The sequence below is a fragment of the Puma concolor genome, chromosome A3 (genome assembly GCF_028749965.1).
Source record: "Puma concolor isolate L17-30 chromosome A3, mPumCon1.1.hap2, whole genome shotgun sequence".
In the NCBI taxonomy this organism is placed as follows: domain Eukaryota; kingdom Metazoa; phylum Chordata; class Mammalia; order Carnivora; family Felidae; genus Puma; species Puma concolor.
The window spans coordinates 86,122,756-86,135,312 of record NC_141669.1 but is presented as its reverse complement, the minus strand read 5'-3'; the positions used below and the strand labels follow the sequence as shown (position 1 = coordinate 86,135,312).

Here is a 12,557-nt window from a genome sequence, read left to right as displayed (position 1 = left end):
CACGGGGCTTGAACCCGTGAACCGTGAGATCACGACCTGAGCCGAAGTGGGGCGCTTAACCTGCTGAGCCCCCCAGGCGCCCGTATCTTGCCATTTTAAAGGGTAGTCTTTATTAATGAGTCAGTGAAGGCAGAAGTGTTCCATAATACTTAGCTTTCACAGACTTACCATTCATTGGTGTTGAAATGGGAAAAAAAAATTATCGCCTGGGTTTAGTTTCGTGGTTCTTTTCGGTCATGACAAACGGATGGTAGTGTTGAAAAACTGTTGGTGTCAGAGACTGAAGCCTACTTTTCCCTCAACCCTGGACTGTCCCTGGGACCCTGTGAGTTCCCTCAGCCCCAGATAGACGGACACGATTCCTTCTCTGTGGTGCCTTCTGAGCCTCGTGCTTTACTTTCTTGCCTCTTTTCCATAGTCTCTGTGAGGATGAGCTTGCGTAAACGAGTATGAAACTGCCTGGGCTGGAGGAGGTTGTGTGTGGAGTGAGTGTCTGGCTTATGTTTCAGTCTATCCTTCAGAGGAGATGGACACAGGTTACACGTAGCTAAGGGCAGAAGACAGCATTATTTCATTTCTTGGTGCCCGGCTTGGAGAATAAAAACTGAAAGTAGGCTGGGGCTCTGAGAGGGATGTATTAAAGATTAGATCACAATCTTTTATTGAGTACTTGCCATGTGCCAGACAGGAAGTATTTCGTGTGAGCTGACTTCCTTAAACCTCAAAATACTGTATGGAGTAGGTGCCATTATTACGTTCGTTTTACAAAAGAGGAAACTGAGGCCTGGAGAAGCCGAGTGACTTTCCCAAGGTCACATAGCTAGTAGGGGACAGGAAGATAACTCTGATGGTGTCCAGTGGAAACACCTCATCCCCAGACCTGAGATACCCTCCTCCCTGGGGATTTTACTGACTCAAGGAAAGGGACCGGAGTGCAGCTGTTGCTGCCCCTGTAGACGGGGGGGTATGAGAAATCATAGCATTCTCCATTCTTTCTCGAATAGTTTGCAGAGGTCTTCCAGCCTTGGCTAGAACGCCTCAAAGGATTAAGGAATTTAGTCTGTCTGGAGGCAGCCCTACTTCTGGGCAGCGTGGAGTGATGGAAAAGTCCACCCAGCCTCTCCTAACTGACTGTATATCACTTTGGAACTAGATTTCTCCTTCCTGCTTGAGCAGATCGGGGACCCTGTGTGAGTTGCCTTCCTACTGGCCGAGAGATCAGGGAAAGGCCATCTCGCTCATTTCTGCTGCCCCTAGCTTTGTGGCACGTGAAACCAGAGTCCTCTTGAGAGGAGGAAGTAGGAAGGCAGGGTTGAGAGGTCGGGGCAGTCTGTCGTGCAGGGGGAGTCATCTGTGAACTGACGAGTGACCTTCTCACAAACCTGCTAGGTATCCCCCCTCCTTACCTGCCAGACACGGAGATTTGAGGCACGTCTTTACCACTCTGCATGAACACGTTTCCTCGGGGAGCCAGAGAGGGTGCTGGGAAGAACCCAGAGGAGTTCAAGGTGTGGTCCCTGCCTCCGTGTTCCTGACAAGATCCGAGGGGCAGGATTTAACCACATGGCATAGTTGCGTCCCACCATTCCCTTAAATGCTAAAAAGGGGCCAGAGCAGCTCAGGGGAAGATTAATGAGGATCATTTTTGCCTTTTTCGAAAACATATCTGTCGTGTTGTCTCCGGGTGAATACGTGTGCTTGTCTTCCGCCTGCAGGTTCATCCCCCAAGAACAATGAGGAAACTCCGTGTAAATCCCAGCTGGGTTGAGAATGGGCAGGATGGCCTCAGTTAGGAGCACACGCGTGTGCTCTCCTGCTGGGCTCTCCCATTTGCCTGGTGGAAGGAGACCAGGAAGGAGAGCTTTTCTTCTCTGCACTGTTTCTTATCAGTGTCGAATGGTTTCCTTTCACTGAGGTCGTAACTGAGGAATCAGGTACATTCCCTGTGACCTGCCATGGTTCTGCTTATTGTTCGTTACCCTGAATTAACCTTCCCTTCCCTCTCCCCGCAGGTCGGCCAGCAGACATGATGAGCACCAAGGCCTTCACGTTGGTCTCTGCCGTGGAGCGGGAGCTGCTGGTAGGTGACAAGGAGCAGGGGCACATCGAATGCGTGGAGTGCTGTGGCAAGAACCTGTACGTGGGCACCAGTGACTGCGTCGTCTACCACTTCCTGCTGGAGGAGAGGGCGCAGCCCGCAGGGACGGCCACGTTCTCTGCCACCAAGCAGCTGCACCGGCACCTGGGCTTCAGGAAGCCAGTGAGTGAGCTGCGAGCGGCCTCGGCCCTCAACAGGCTGCTGGTGCTCTGTGACAACTCCATCACCCTGGTCAACATGATGAGCCTGGAGCCTGTCCCCTCGGGGGCTCGCATCAAAGGGGCCGTGGCATTGGCCTTGAACGAGAACCCTGTGAGCGGAGACCCGTTCTGCGTGGAAGTCTGCATCATCTCGGTCAAGCGCAGGACCATCCAGGTGTTCCTGGTGTACGAGGACCGGGTTCAGATCGTCAGGGAGGTGTCGACGCCGGAGCAGCCCCTGGCCGTGGCTGTGGACGGCCACTTCCTGTGCCTGGCTCTGACCACCCAGTACATCATCCTGAATTACAACACGGGCGTCGCCCAGGACCTGTTTCCTTACTGCAGCGACGAGAAGCGACCCATCGTCAAGAGGATCGGGAGACAGGAGTTCCTCCTGGCAGGCCCCGGAGGACTGGGTGAGCCCCCGCCAACCTTCACCTCCCGTCTGTCCGTTCCCTGTGCCGTATCTCCGTGAGCCCTTGTGGAGATCCGAGAGGGAGCGGTTAGCTGTGACGATAGATACTACACTCGTAAAGGGTGTTTGCAACACTGAGGATATGTGGCAAGATGCAAACAGAACCGCGTAACCAGCATTTGCTACAGCTTCCTTAGATTGTTTTGTGAATGGAGGGTTAATGGAATAAACGGAGGCCCGTCATAAAGGAAAGCCAGCCTTATTTCGTGCCAAAGAGGAGCCTGCAGGTGGCTCCGGGGAGAAAATCCCTCAAAGTAAATAACTACCAAATAAGAGTCTGTAAGCCTGCCTTACACGATTTTCTCACGTGTGTGGCTTTGTCAGTGGATTGTTTTTACTTTCCTTTATAAAGAGGAGTTGAGCTCTCTCGGAGGCATTTTCAGATGCGAAAACCTCAGTGCTCTGTCCCCAGTTTTATCGACTGTAGTGTGATTCCACCACAGTTTCTTGTAGCTAGCTCCTGGAAAGGGCTCTGTTGTATGGCCTTGCTAATTCTCTGTGCTGCCTAATCGAAATTAAGACTCATAACGGTTAATGGCATGGGTGGCTTGTACTTTCTTTCTGCCGTGGATGGCTCATTTCAGCATTAGTATGCGTCTGGGACATACAGGTGCTGGGGAGGGCGGGTCCCCTGACCGCTGGTACTCGCTAACCATAGTTTGGGTGTAGGTGTCTCATTTCAGGGTGATGGGCACAAACATATTTTCTGGTAACAACAAAAGTTGAGGTCATGAGCTAGTGAGCGTACATTGGCTGATTTTTACGTTTTTAAACAGATTTTATTTTTTTTTAATTTTTTATTAAAAAAAATTTTTTTTTAACATTCATTTTTGAGAGACAGACACAGAGAGAGTGCGAGTGGGGGAGGTGCAGAGAGAGAGGGAGACACAGAATCCGAAGCAGGCTCCAGGTTCTAAGCTGTCAGCACAGAGCCCGACGCGGGGCTCGAACCCACGAACCGTGAGATCACGACCTGAGCCAAAGTCGGACGCTTAGCCGACCGAGCCACCCAGGCACCCCAACGGATTTTATTTTTTTAAGGAAATTTGGGGTTCACAGCAAGACTGAACAGAGAGTACAGAGTTCCCATATGCCCACTGCCCCCATACGTGCACATCCTCCTGCACTATCCACATCCCCCTCCAGAGTGGTATACTTACGATAATGGATGAATCTACACTGACACATTAACATCACCCAAAGTCCACGTTTACATTCGGGTTCACTCTTGGAGTTGTACATTCTATTGGTTTGGGCAAATGGAGCCATCTTTATGGTGCCATGCAGAGTATGTTCATTGTCTTTAAAATTGTCTGTACTGCACCTGTCCATCCCCTCACCCCCAGCCTCTGGCAACCACTGATCTTTCCAGAGTGTCATACAGCATGTTACCTTTCCACATTGGTTTCTTTTGCTTAGTAGTATGCATTTAAGATTCCTCCATGGCTTTTCATGACTTGATAGCTCAAATTTTTACTTTCTGGGAAAAAATTCTTTATCCCAACCACCTTCTTCTTTAACAAAAATTTCAATTTTAATGAAAAAAAATTGTATTATGGAAAGCCTACATAAATATATATAGTAAAGAGAATATTATAGTGAACTCAAATGTACCCATTCCTTGCTAGTTGTTTGATTTATGCACCTGACCGTTTCCTCTGCTCGATTATCCTAGCATCCTGGGCATCATAGCACTTTACCTATAAACCTTTCAGTATGTAGTTCTAAGTCACTTAAAAAAGGAAAAAAGAGGGGCGCCTGGTGGCCCAGTAGGTTGAGCGTCCGACTTTGGCTCAGGTCATGATCTCGCAGTCCGTGAGTTCAAGCCCCGCGTCGGGCTCTGTGCTGACAGCTCAGAGCCTGGAGCCTGCTTCGGATTCTGTGACTCCCTCTCTCTCTGCCCCTCCCCCACTCATGCTCTGTCTCTCTCTCTCTCTCTCTTTCAAAAATAAATAAACATTAAAAAAAATTTTTTTTAAAAAGGAAAAAAGAGGGGCGCCTGGGTGGTTTAATTGGTTAAGCGTCCAACTTCGGGACATGATCAGGTCATAATCTCACTCACTGTTCATGAGTTTGAGCTCCGTGTCAGGCTCTGTTCTGCTTTGGGTTCTGTGTCTTCCTCTCTCTCTGCCCCTCCCCTGTTCACACTCTGTCTCTCTCTCTCAAAAATAAATAAACATTAAAAAATTTAAAAAAAGAAAGAAAGCCACAACACCATTACATACCTAAAAATTTTTAATTCTTTAAATTAATTTTTGATTCTTTAATATCATCAAATATCAAGGCATGCCATATTTCTCCTGTTGGTTACAAATATGCAGAGAAACATGTAAATACCTATCTACATAAATTTATGTTTTAAGTATATGTTTATTTTTCAGCTTGATTGAATCAGACTCTGCAAGAGGCCAGTATACTGCAGTTGACTGATGTGTTAAGCTTCTCTTGGTCTGTGAGTCCTCTTAAGGTCCCCTCCCCTTCCCTTTTGATTTTTCCTTAATTTTTTGTTGAAGAGGTTGGCTCATTTCACCTATAGCATCCCACGGCCTGCATTCTGATGATTGTAACCCCTTATATTGTTTACTATGTCAGGCTGACCTTCATGTTTCCTGCCAGCCTGTAATTAGGATGACAGGTTTTATCAGATTCAAGTGTTTTTTATTGCTTGTTTTGGGGAGAGAAAAGGCTTCGCGGTAGGACTTCCATACGGTTGTGTAGTTTCTTTTTTTCTCTCCGTGATGTCAGTAGCTATTGATGAGTGAGATGTAGATCCTTAAATCATGGCGGGGGCGGGGGCGGTTGCTAAATGGCAACATTCTGTTTCTGCCCATTCCTCCTTCATACCTTAACTAGATTGCCTCAGTGAGGAAAAACTTCTTGTATTTGGTCGCCCCCAGGTACATTGTGTAAGACAGGCAGAACAAGAAGGTGATCCCTTCTCATCCAGAATGACACTTTAAAAAGTATCATTACGCTTCATGGATTCAGACCCATATGGTACGTTTCAGTCTATCTGTGCTTGGTGGGGGTTTATCCAGGTTGACTGCTGGGCCCCCTTCACATGACCCTAGAACTTTGATGTCTTCCTTGCCTTCTGGTGTGACAAGGGGTTCCAGGTTCATTTTGTGCATTTCCTGCCCTAGATCTGGTTTCAGCCATTTCTCTAAGGACCCCTGATGTTTAGAGACCACAGTCTGGGTGCTAGAGCTGCTTGTTGTGCATTGTTTTGAGGTCTCTTCAGTGGACAGGGTTAGAAGGATGCATTTTTTTAACGGTAAAGTCCATTCTGAGATCCTATTGATAGAACCACTTCAGGGCTGCAAGGGCATTGACCTCATCTGTCTCTTAGTAAACCCCTAGCCCGACATGGCTGTTCCTTTGATTTATCTCACAGGACACACAACAGAATGACAATACTGACACCATTGTTCCCATAGTGTAATGGCTGGAAAAAGTTTGATTGTTATAGTTCTTTTTGTCCTCAGGGTAGGGCATATATAACCTGTCAGGAATGTGCAGTCACATTACTGTGTTCTAAAGTCCCTTGGAAGAGTTCCCCTCTGTGTGGTTATGCCACCACCTGGATATACAGTTTGATTAATTTGTTTTATTTTACTTTGGATATTTAGGAATTGCTTTATTTTATTTTATATTTTTACATGTAAATATTTATAAGGTCCAGCTCAGGTGGATGCAGCAAGGTATATTCAGAGAGCTGCTATCCTGTCCCCTTCACTTACTTTCTTCTTCTCCCGTAGGTAACTTTTATTTTTAGAGTTTATCCTTTCATTTTTAAGGGAAAAATACAAACAGATGTGTAAACATTTGCATCTCCCTCCTTCGTGGCTTTTTTATTTTATTTTAATGTATTTTGGAGATCCTTTTGCCCTATAACACAGAAATATTCCTCATTTCACAGTTGCACGCTCCTTAGTTGTGTGGGGGCACCATGGTTGTTTTAAATCCCCTATTAGGGCCTATGGGTTTTTGCCAGTTTTATGGTATTAATAAGGGCTTATCTTTTTGTATTTTCCTGATGGATCTGTGGGAATGCCTTCTATAAGTAGGATCATTGAGTCAAAGTGGATATGCATGTGACTTTTGCTAGGTATCATCATATTCCTTTGATTAGAGATTGTCCCATTTTCTAGGGCGCCTGGGTGTCTCAGTTGGTTGAGCTTCCGACTTCAGCTCAGGTCATGATCTCACAGCTCGTGAGTTCAAGCGCCACATCGGGCTCTGTGCTGACAGCTTGGACCCTGGAGCCTGCTTTGAATTCTGTATCTCCCTCTCTCTCTGCCCCTAACGCACTCACATTCTGTCTCTGTCTCTCTCAAAAATAAATAAACATTAAAAAAAAATTTTTTTTAAAAGATCGTCCCATTTTCTGTTATCCCCAGCAACATATGACGATGCCTGTTTCCCCTCAGCTCTGCCAACAGAGTGGAGTATGTTGTCAGACTTTTGTGTTTTTCCCAGTCTGGACATAAGAAATGGGATCTCAATGTAGTTAATTGCATTTCTCCTATTAGGAGCAAGAGTGAACATTTTTCATACATTTAAGAGTCATTTGCATTTCTTTTGATGGAAATTATCTGTTCTTTTCTCTCCCCATTTATTTTGTGTTCTTTACCTATTTAGATACCAACTTGTCTGGTGTATGTTTCAAATATTTGTTTACAGTTTTTGCTACATAAAAGCTTTTCTTCAACATTTCTATATAATCAAATGTATTAACCTTGTTTTTCACTTTATTGCTTCTTGATTTTGAGTCATAATTAGACAAGAACTCTACCACTGAACCACCAATCCAAGCAATTTTGAGTCATTGTTAGAGGTTTCCTTCTCTTCCGGTTATGGACAGATTTACCCATGTTTTCTGCTAGTACTTTTATGGCTTCCTTTTTTTTTTTATAGGCAGAGTATAAGGAATGGATTCAATTTTGTCTTTTTCTGTATGACTGTCTGTTATGTCCACAAACTGATGGCAGAACCCACCTTCTATCACTGATTTAGGCAGCTGCCTTTAATGCACTCTCAATCTATGCCACTGGGCCTGTCTCTGGATTTTCTGTTTTGTTCTGTCAGTGTGCTTGCCTGCTTATAAACCAGTAGCTGACTGTTTCCGTTATAAAGGCTTTATAGTGAAAACATTTGACTAGTGTCACTTGTAAGTGCTTTCATATGTTACCTGTATACAGCTTCTGTATACGGCATAGCCATCACACCATCGTTACGCGACTTCAGAAACTGAGTTCAAATAAATGAGTGTAATGACTGCAAATGCACCTTTCAACATGTGAAAGCTATATATTTTCATTTTGCTGTCGTTTCTCCCTGAAGACGGTATGTGCTCACCCCCCGTGTCCTGAGAAACCACTCTTCCCTTTTTGTGTTAGCTTACATCTTCCCATTTTCAGCAATACTTGGTTGAAATTTTCATACTGTGATTGAGCACTGTCACTTTCAACTCTGTATTTTGCTAATCCTTCTTGGAAAATGCAGACGGTTTAGCTACTCCTGACTCCGTGTGGCCCCTTCCCCGCTCCCAGCTCAGAGAAGGTGGCCCTCTGACATTTAAAGGGTGCACAAGTTGAAAATAATGCTTTTTTTTAAAAAGATGTACAATTTACACATTTGTTACATTTGCACTTGACTCTGACAATGTAGAGACAGTAGAATTTGTCACCTGCTTAGCAAGTGTATAATTAATTAGTGTGTGTTAATAACAGTGCCTTCTGTTCCTACGTGGTTTTGTGGCACCTTATGCTGTTTGACCTGGGCCCCTCAATTGCTAGTTCTTGCTCTGCTCTTTTATTCTAGTGATGTCTTCTGCTTTTTGGGTGTGTAGAAGCCTTTGTTCTTGGCCTCTGGTTTCTGCCCTTTTCATTTCGAGAACATTCATGTCAGGGCCTCTGCGCTGCATACTTCCTAGGTCGGGCGATACCCAGCCGTAAGCGGGAAATGCAGTCACCCGGATTTAATGCCAAGATGAGGCTGGACCACGTCTTGCCGTCCACGTTCCCACGAGAGTGTGCTGTTCAGAACACGGTTACTTGACGGGAAGTTTCGCAGCATCTCAGGCTCGCTGTATGCTGGTCCCTCCGGGGGGTTATGTTGGCCAAGTGCCTGGCTGAGTGGCGTGCCAGCACCTGTCCCCTTGGGTTCTTTTCAGCTGGCTGGCTCTCAACACACCGAAAAGTCAGGATAGTGCTAACTGAATTTCCTCCTCCAAAGCTAAGTCCTCATTCCAGATTCTTCATGCTTCCCAGAGCTCTGCACCTCGGGTTTCTCTCCAGCATTTTTTAATGCTGGCTGAATACTTGGGCGATGCAGCTGGTGGGCCAGTTCAGACTGTAATTATGTCCTCTCTGTTACTGTAAAACACTGGAAATGCCAAACCCCGTGCCTTCGGTCCCAAGTTCGTCTACCTCTGGGACAGTAGCAGACGGCTCTTACTGATCGGTTCCGCCTTCTAGCTCTGAGTTTTCTCGGTGGAGTTTTCCGTGTCTCCACTGAACTCCTGACTTCTTACCTGCTTTGGAAAGAGCTGAGATCAAAGGGGCCTCACCAGCCTCAGGAGCAGCCAGCCCTTGGTTGCGCTCTGCAGAGACATTTTCTGGTTTCTTTCCTGTCCTCCTGTATTCCGCTGTGGCTTTGGGTGTGCTCAGTGCACCAATTTGTTCCCCTTCAGGAAGCATGCTGCTATCGCCCGAGAAAGCGCTGGAACCCCAGGCTCCCCTCTCCCAGAAGTCTGTGACCTTGAGTTCGTGAAGTGCAAACATCGCCTCCTACCCGCATCCTAATCTCTGTTTCATTTTAGACTCCATGTGGTCGTGTTAATCCCGAGGCCAACAGCCGCATGGTGGCCCTTGACTCACCTTCTGTCTTGTTCCCACTGAGTCAGATGCCAGGTTCCCTGATTCAGCTCTGGAAGTCACTTCCCCCTCCGTTTTGCCCTAGTGCTGGGCTGACCGAGGCCTCCATCCTGGTGGTGGGCAGCTGCCTGGCCTCCCCTGGGTCCCACTCCTTGCACACAGCCCCCGTCCCCACTCCTGCCAGGCTGGCCTTCCGAAGCACCTGTGAGGTGTGACAAACACGTTTTGTTACTTACCGCTTTACTGCTCAGCCTGACTACAGCCCGCACGTCCCATTCCAACCCCGACTTGACTTTCCGACAGGGTTCACCCTGTTCTGGCGACACATGCCCTCCCCCACTGCTGCCCCCTGTCCCGGTCACCTTCCTGGTGCAGGCTGCTGTTTGATCGCTGGGCTCTGTCTACACTTGAACTCTGTCAGCACTCAGAAAGCTTTTTACACCTTTCTGTGCCCTGGTCTTTATCTCCTGTGTGGTAATTTTTATTTTACGAATTTCCCTGTACCCCTTCACCACTTGTGAATCCTTGAAACGCTGGTCTGTCACTTGGTAGCTATCTCTGTGCTTCATGTAGTAAGAGCTCACTGAATTGAAACCGCTACTTGGTGTTTGCCCTTTTTTCATAGCCACAGTTAATAGGCGAGCTTTCTTCTCTGTGCGTGATGCGCTCAGCCAGAGCCACGTATTCTTTTAATGTGTTATATACTCAATTTTATGCTGTTACTAAAAACATTGCAGTGACCATCTTGGTACTTACTAATTGGCGCTAGATTTAAAAGTAGAATCAATTAAAGTGTAAGTGTATACTCAGGGGAGCCTGGGTGGCTCAGTCGGTTGAGTGTCCGACTTCAGCTCAGGTCATGATCTCACAGTTCACAAGTTCGGGCCCCACGTCGGGCTCTGTGCGGACAGCTCAGAACCTGGAGCCTGTTTCGGATTCTGTGTCTCCCTCTCTCTCTGCCCCTCCCCCACTTGAGCTCTGTCTCTCTCTGTCTCTCAAAAATAAAGAAAAATAATTAAAAAATTTTTTTCAATAAAACAAAGTGTAAGTGTATATTCAGTTTTGGTAGATAATGCCAAATTATTCTCCACAGTGTGTTTTCCTTATAGCGATACTGGTGTCATCAGTCTGTTACCTTTGGTCAATCTGATGGATAAAAGTTGTTTTTTGACTGCTTGTTTTTTTTTTCATTTAAATTTGTGCTCCTGGTTATTAATGAATATGAGAATCTCTTTATGAATTTATCAGCCATTTGCATTTTTTGTCTTTTGTGAATTACTAATTTATAGCCTCTCTTTCTATGTTTAGTCTTTTTCTTTTTTTTTTAATGTTTATTTTATTTATTTTTGAGAGAGAGAGAAAGAGAGAGAGTGAGAGTGTGAGGGGGAGTGGAAGAGATAGAGAAAGAGAATCCCAAGCAGGCTCCACGCTGTCTGTGCAGAGCCTGATGTGGGGCTCGAACTCACAAACCGTGAGACTATGACCTGAGCTGAAACCAAGAGTCGCACACTCAACCGGCTGAGCCACCCAGGCGCCCTGAGTTAGTCTTTTTCAAAATGATCTTTGGAGACTTTGAAGGGTCAAAGGGAAATATGTAAGGTCAGAATGGTTTACCTTAGGCCGTTGTAACTCCTTCGTGGGACACATAACACACACACACACACACACACACACACACACACACACACACACACAGTAGGCTTAGTGTGTTATCCTCTTTTTTAAAAAAATAATTTTTTAATATTTCTTTTTTGAGAGAGAGAGTACAGGTGGGGCAGGGGCAAAGAGAGGGGGACAGAGGATCCAAAGCAGGCCCTCCACTGACAGCAGCGAGCCCAGTATGGGGCTTGAACCCATGAACTCCAAGAGCCTGACCTGAGCCAAAGTTGGACACTCAACCCACTGAGCTACCCAGGCGCCCCAGTGTTCTATCCTCTTGTCAGAGTTTCGGTTCTTGCTACCACTTGCCCAGAGCCCATAAGTAGCATGTTAAGCAGGGTCCAGCAGTGTTCAGAGCAGTGTCGTTCTTCATGGAGGGCCTCAGCGGGTGTCCGTTGAGAGCAGGGCGCATACACCCCTGTGGGTCCTGCGTGATACCCATTTTCAGGAACCGCCTAATTTAGAGGAACAGAGCTGTGTCTGTACTTGGTTGGCTGCAGTATGTTTCAGTCTTTGTAACTACAGAAAATTTAGGTGAGTTGACGATTTCATGGGTTTAGGAATTTTGCTCATATGGTATAGTTGAGATATTTCCCCTTGTCCTTAATCTTAAAGCTGTCTCCAGATCTCTTCCTGTGTCTCCCCTGCCCTCTCTCCATCCTGTATAGTAGAAACCATTTGTCGTTTGCAGTAGCAGCTGACGATTTGCAGGCACCAGCATGCTATTTTAAAGGTGTTTTATGTCAACTCGTTTGAAAACCAAGTTAAAATGAATTGACTTTCCTTCGTGAATGTATTAATTTTGGTAAACCCAGTATCTGTGGACTGTATATGTGTAGCTCATTTAGAAATGGCTAGTTTGGTGCTTTATGTACAAGACAGATAAGCAGTCATTTGACGTGGAACTTACAAACACTTAACAGCAGTCTGTCTCGAAGTGCAAATCTGGTTCTCTCCCTGCATTGTAGAGTATGTATGTCCAGTAGTAGCCTTCAGCTCTGAGCAGGGCCCGCTCCTTATGGGACACCTTGTGGAGTGCCTGGCACATAGTAGGAGCTCAATAAATATCTGAGTGACAGTGTTCAGTATTCATTTGACAAGGAAGAGCTGTAACTTAGAGATGCAAGCCAGTTGGAAGACTGGATATGAGAGTGAGCTTGCGAAGCTGCTTAAATTGTTTGGAGGTAACTTTTTCCCCACAGGTGACGACATGTGCTTTATATACCTTCGTGTGGGTATATGTAAAC

General features: G+C 46.1%; 1 protein-coding gene across 2 annotated transcripts in view; it reads left to right on the top strand.

Moving 5' to 3' along the window:
* The window catches only part of TGFBRAP1 (transforming growth factor beta receptor associated protein 1), a 62,266-nt gene that overhangs the window by 17,576 nt on the left and 32,133 nt on the right, over positions 1–12,557 (top strand). For both annotated transcript variants that reach the window (XM_086701447.1, XM_025932253.2), the window contains exon 2: positions 2,013–2,714. In XM_086701447.1, coding sequence (XP_086557573.1) covers positions 2,027–2,714 — 688 coding nt within the window. In that variant the 5' untranslated portion in view covers positions 2,013–2,026. The remainder of the gene's footprint in view (positions 1–2,012; positions 2,715–12,557) is intronic.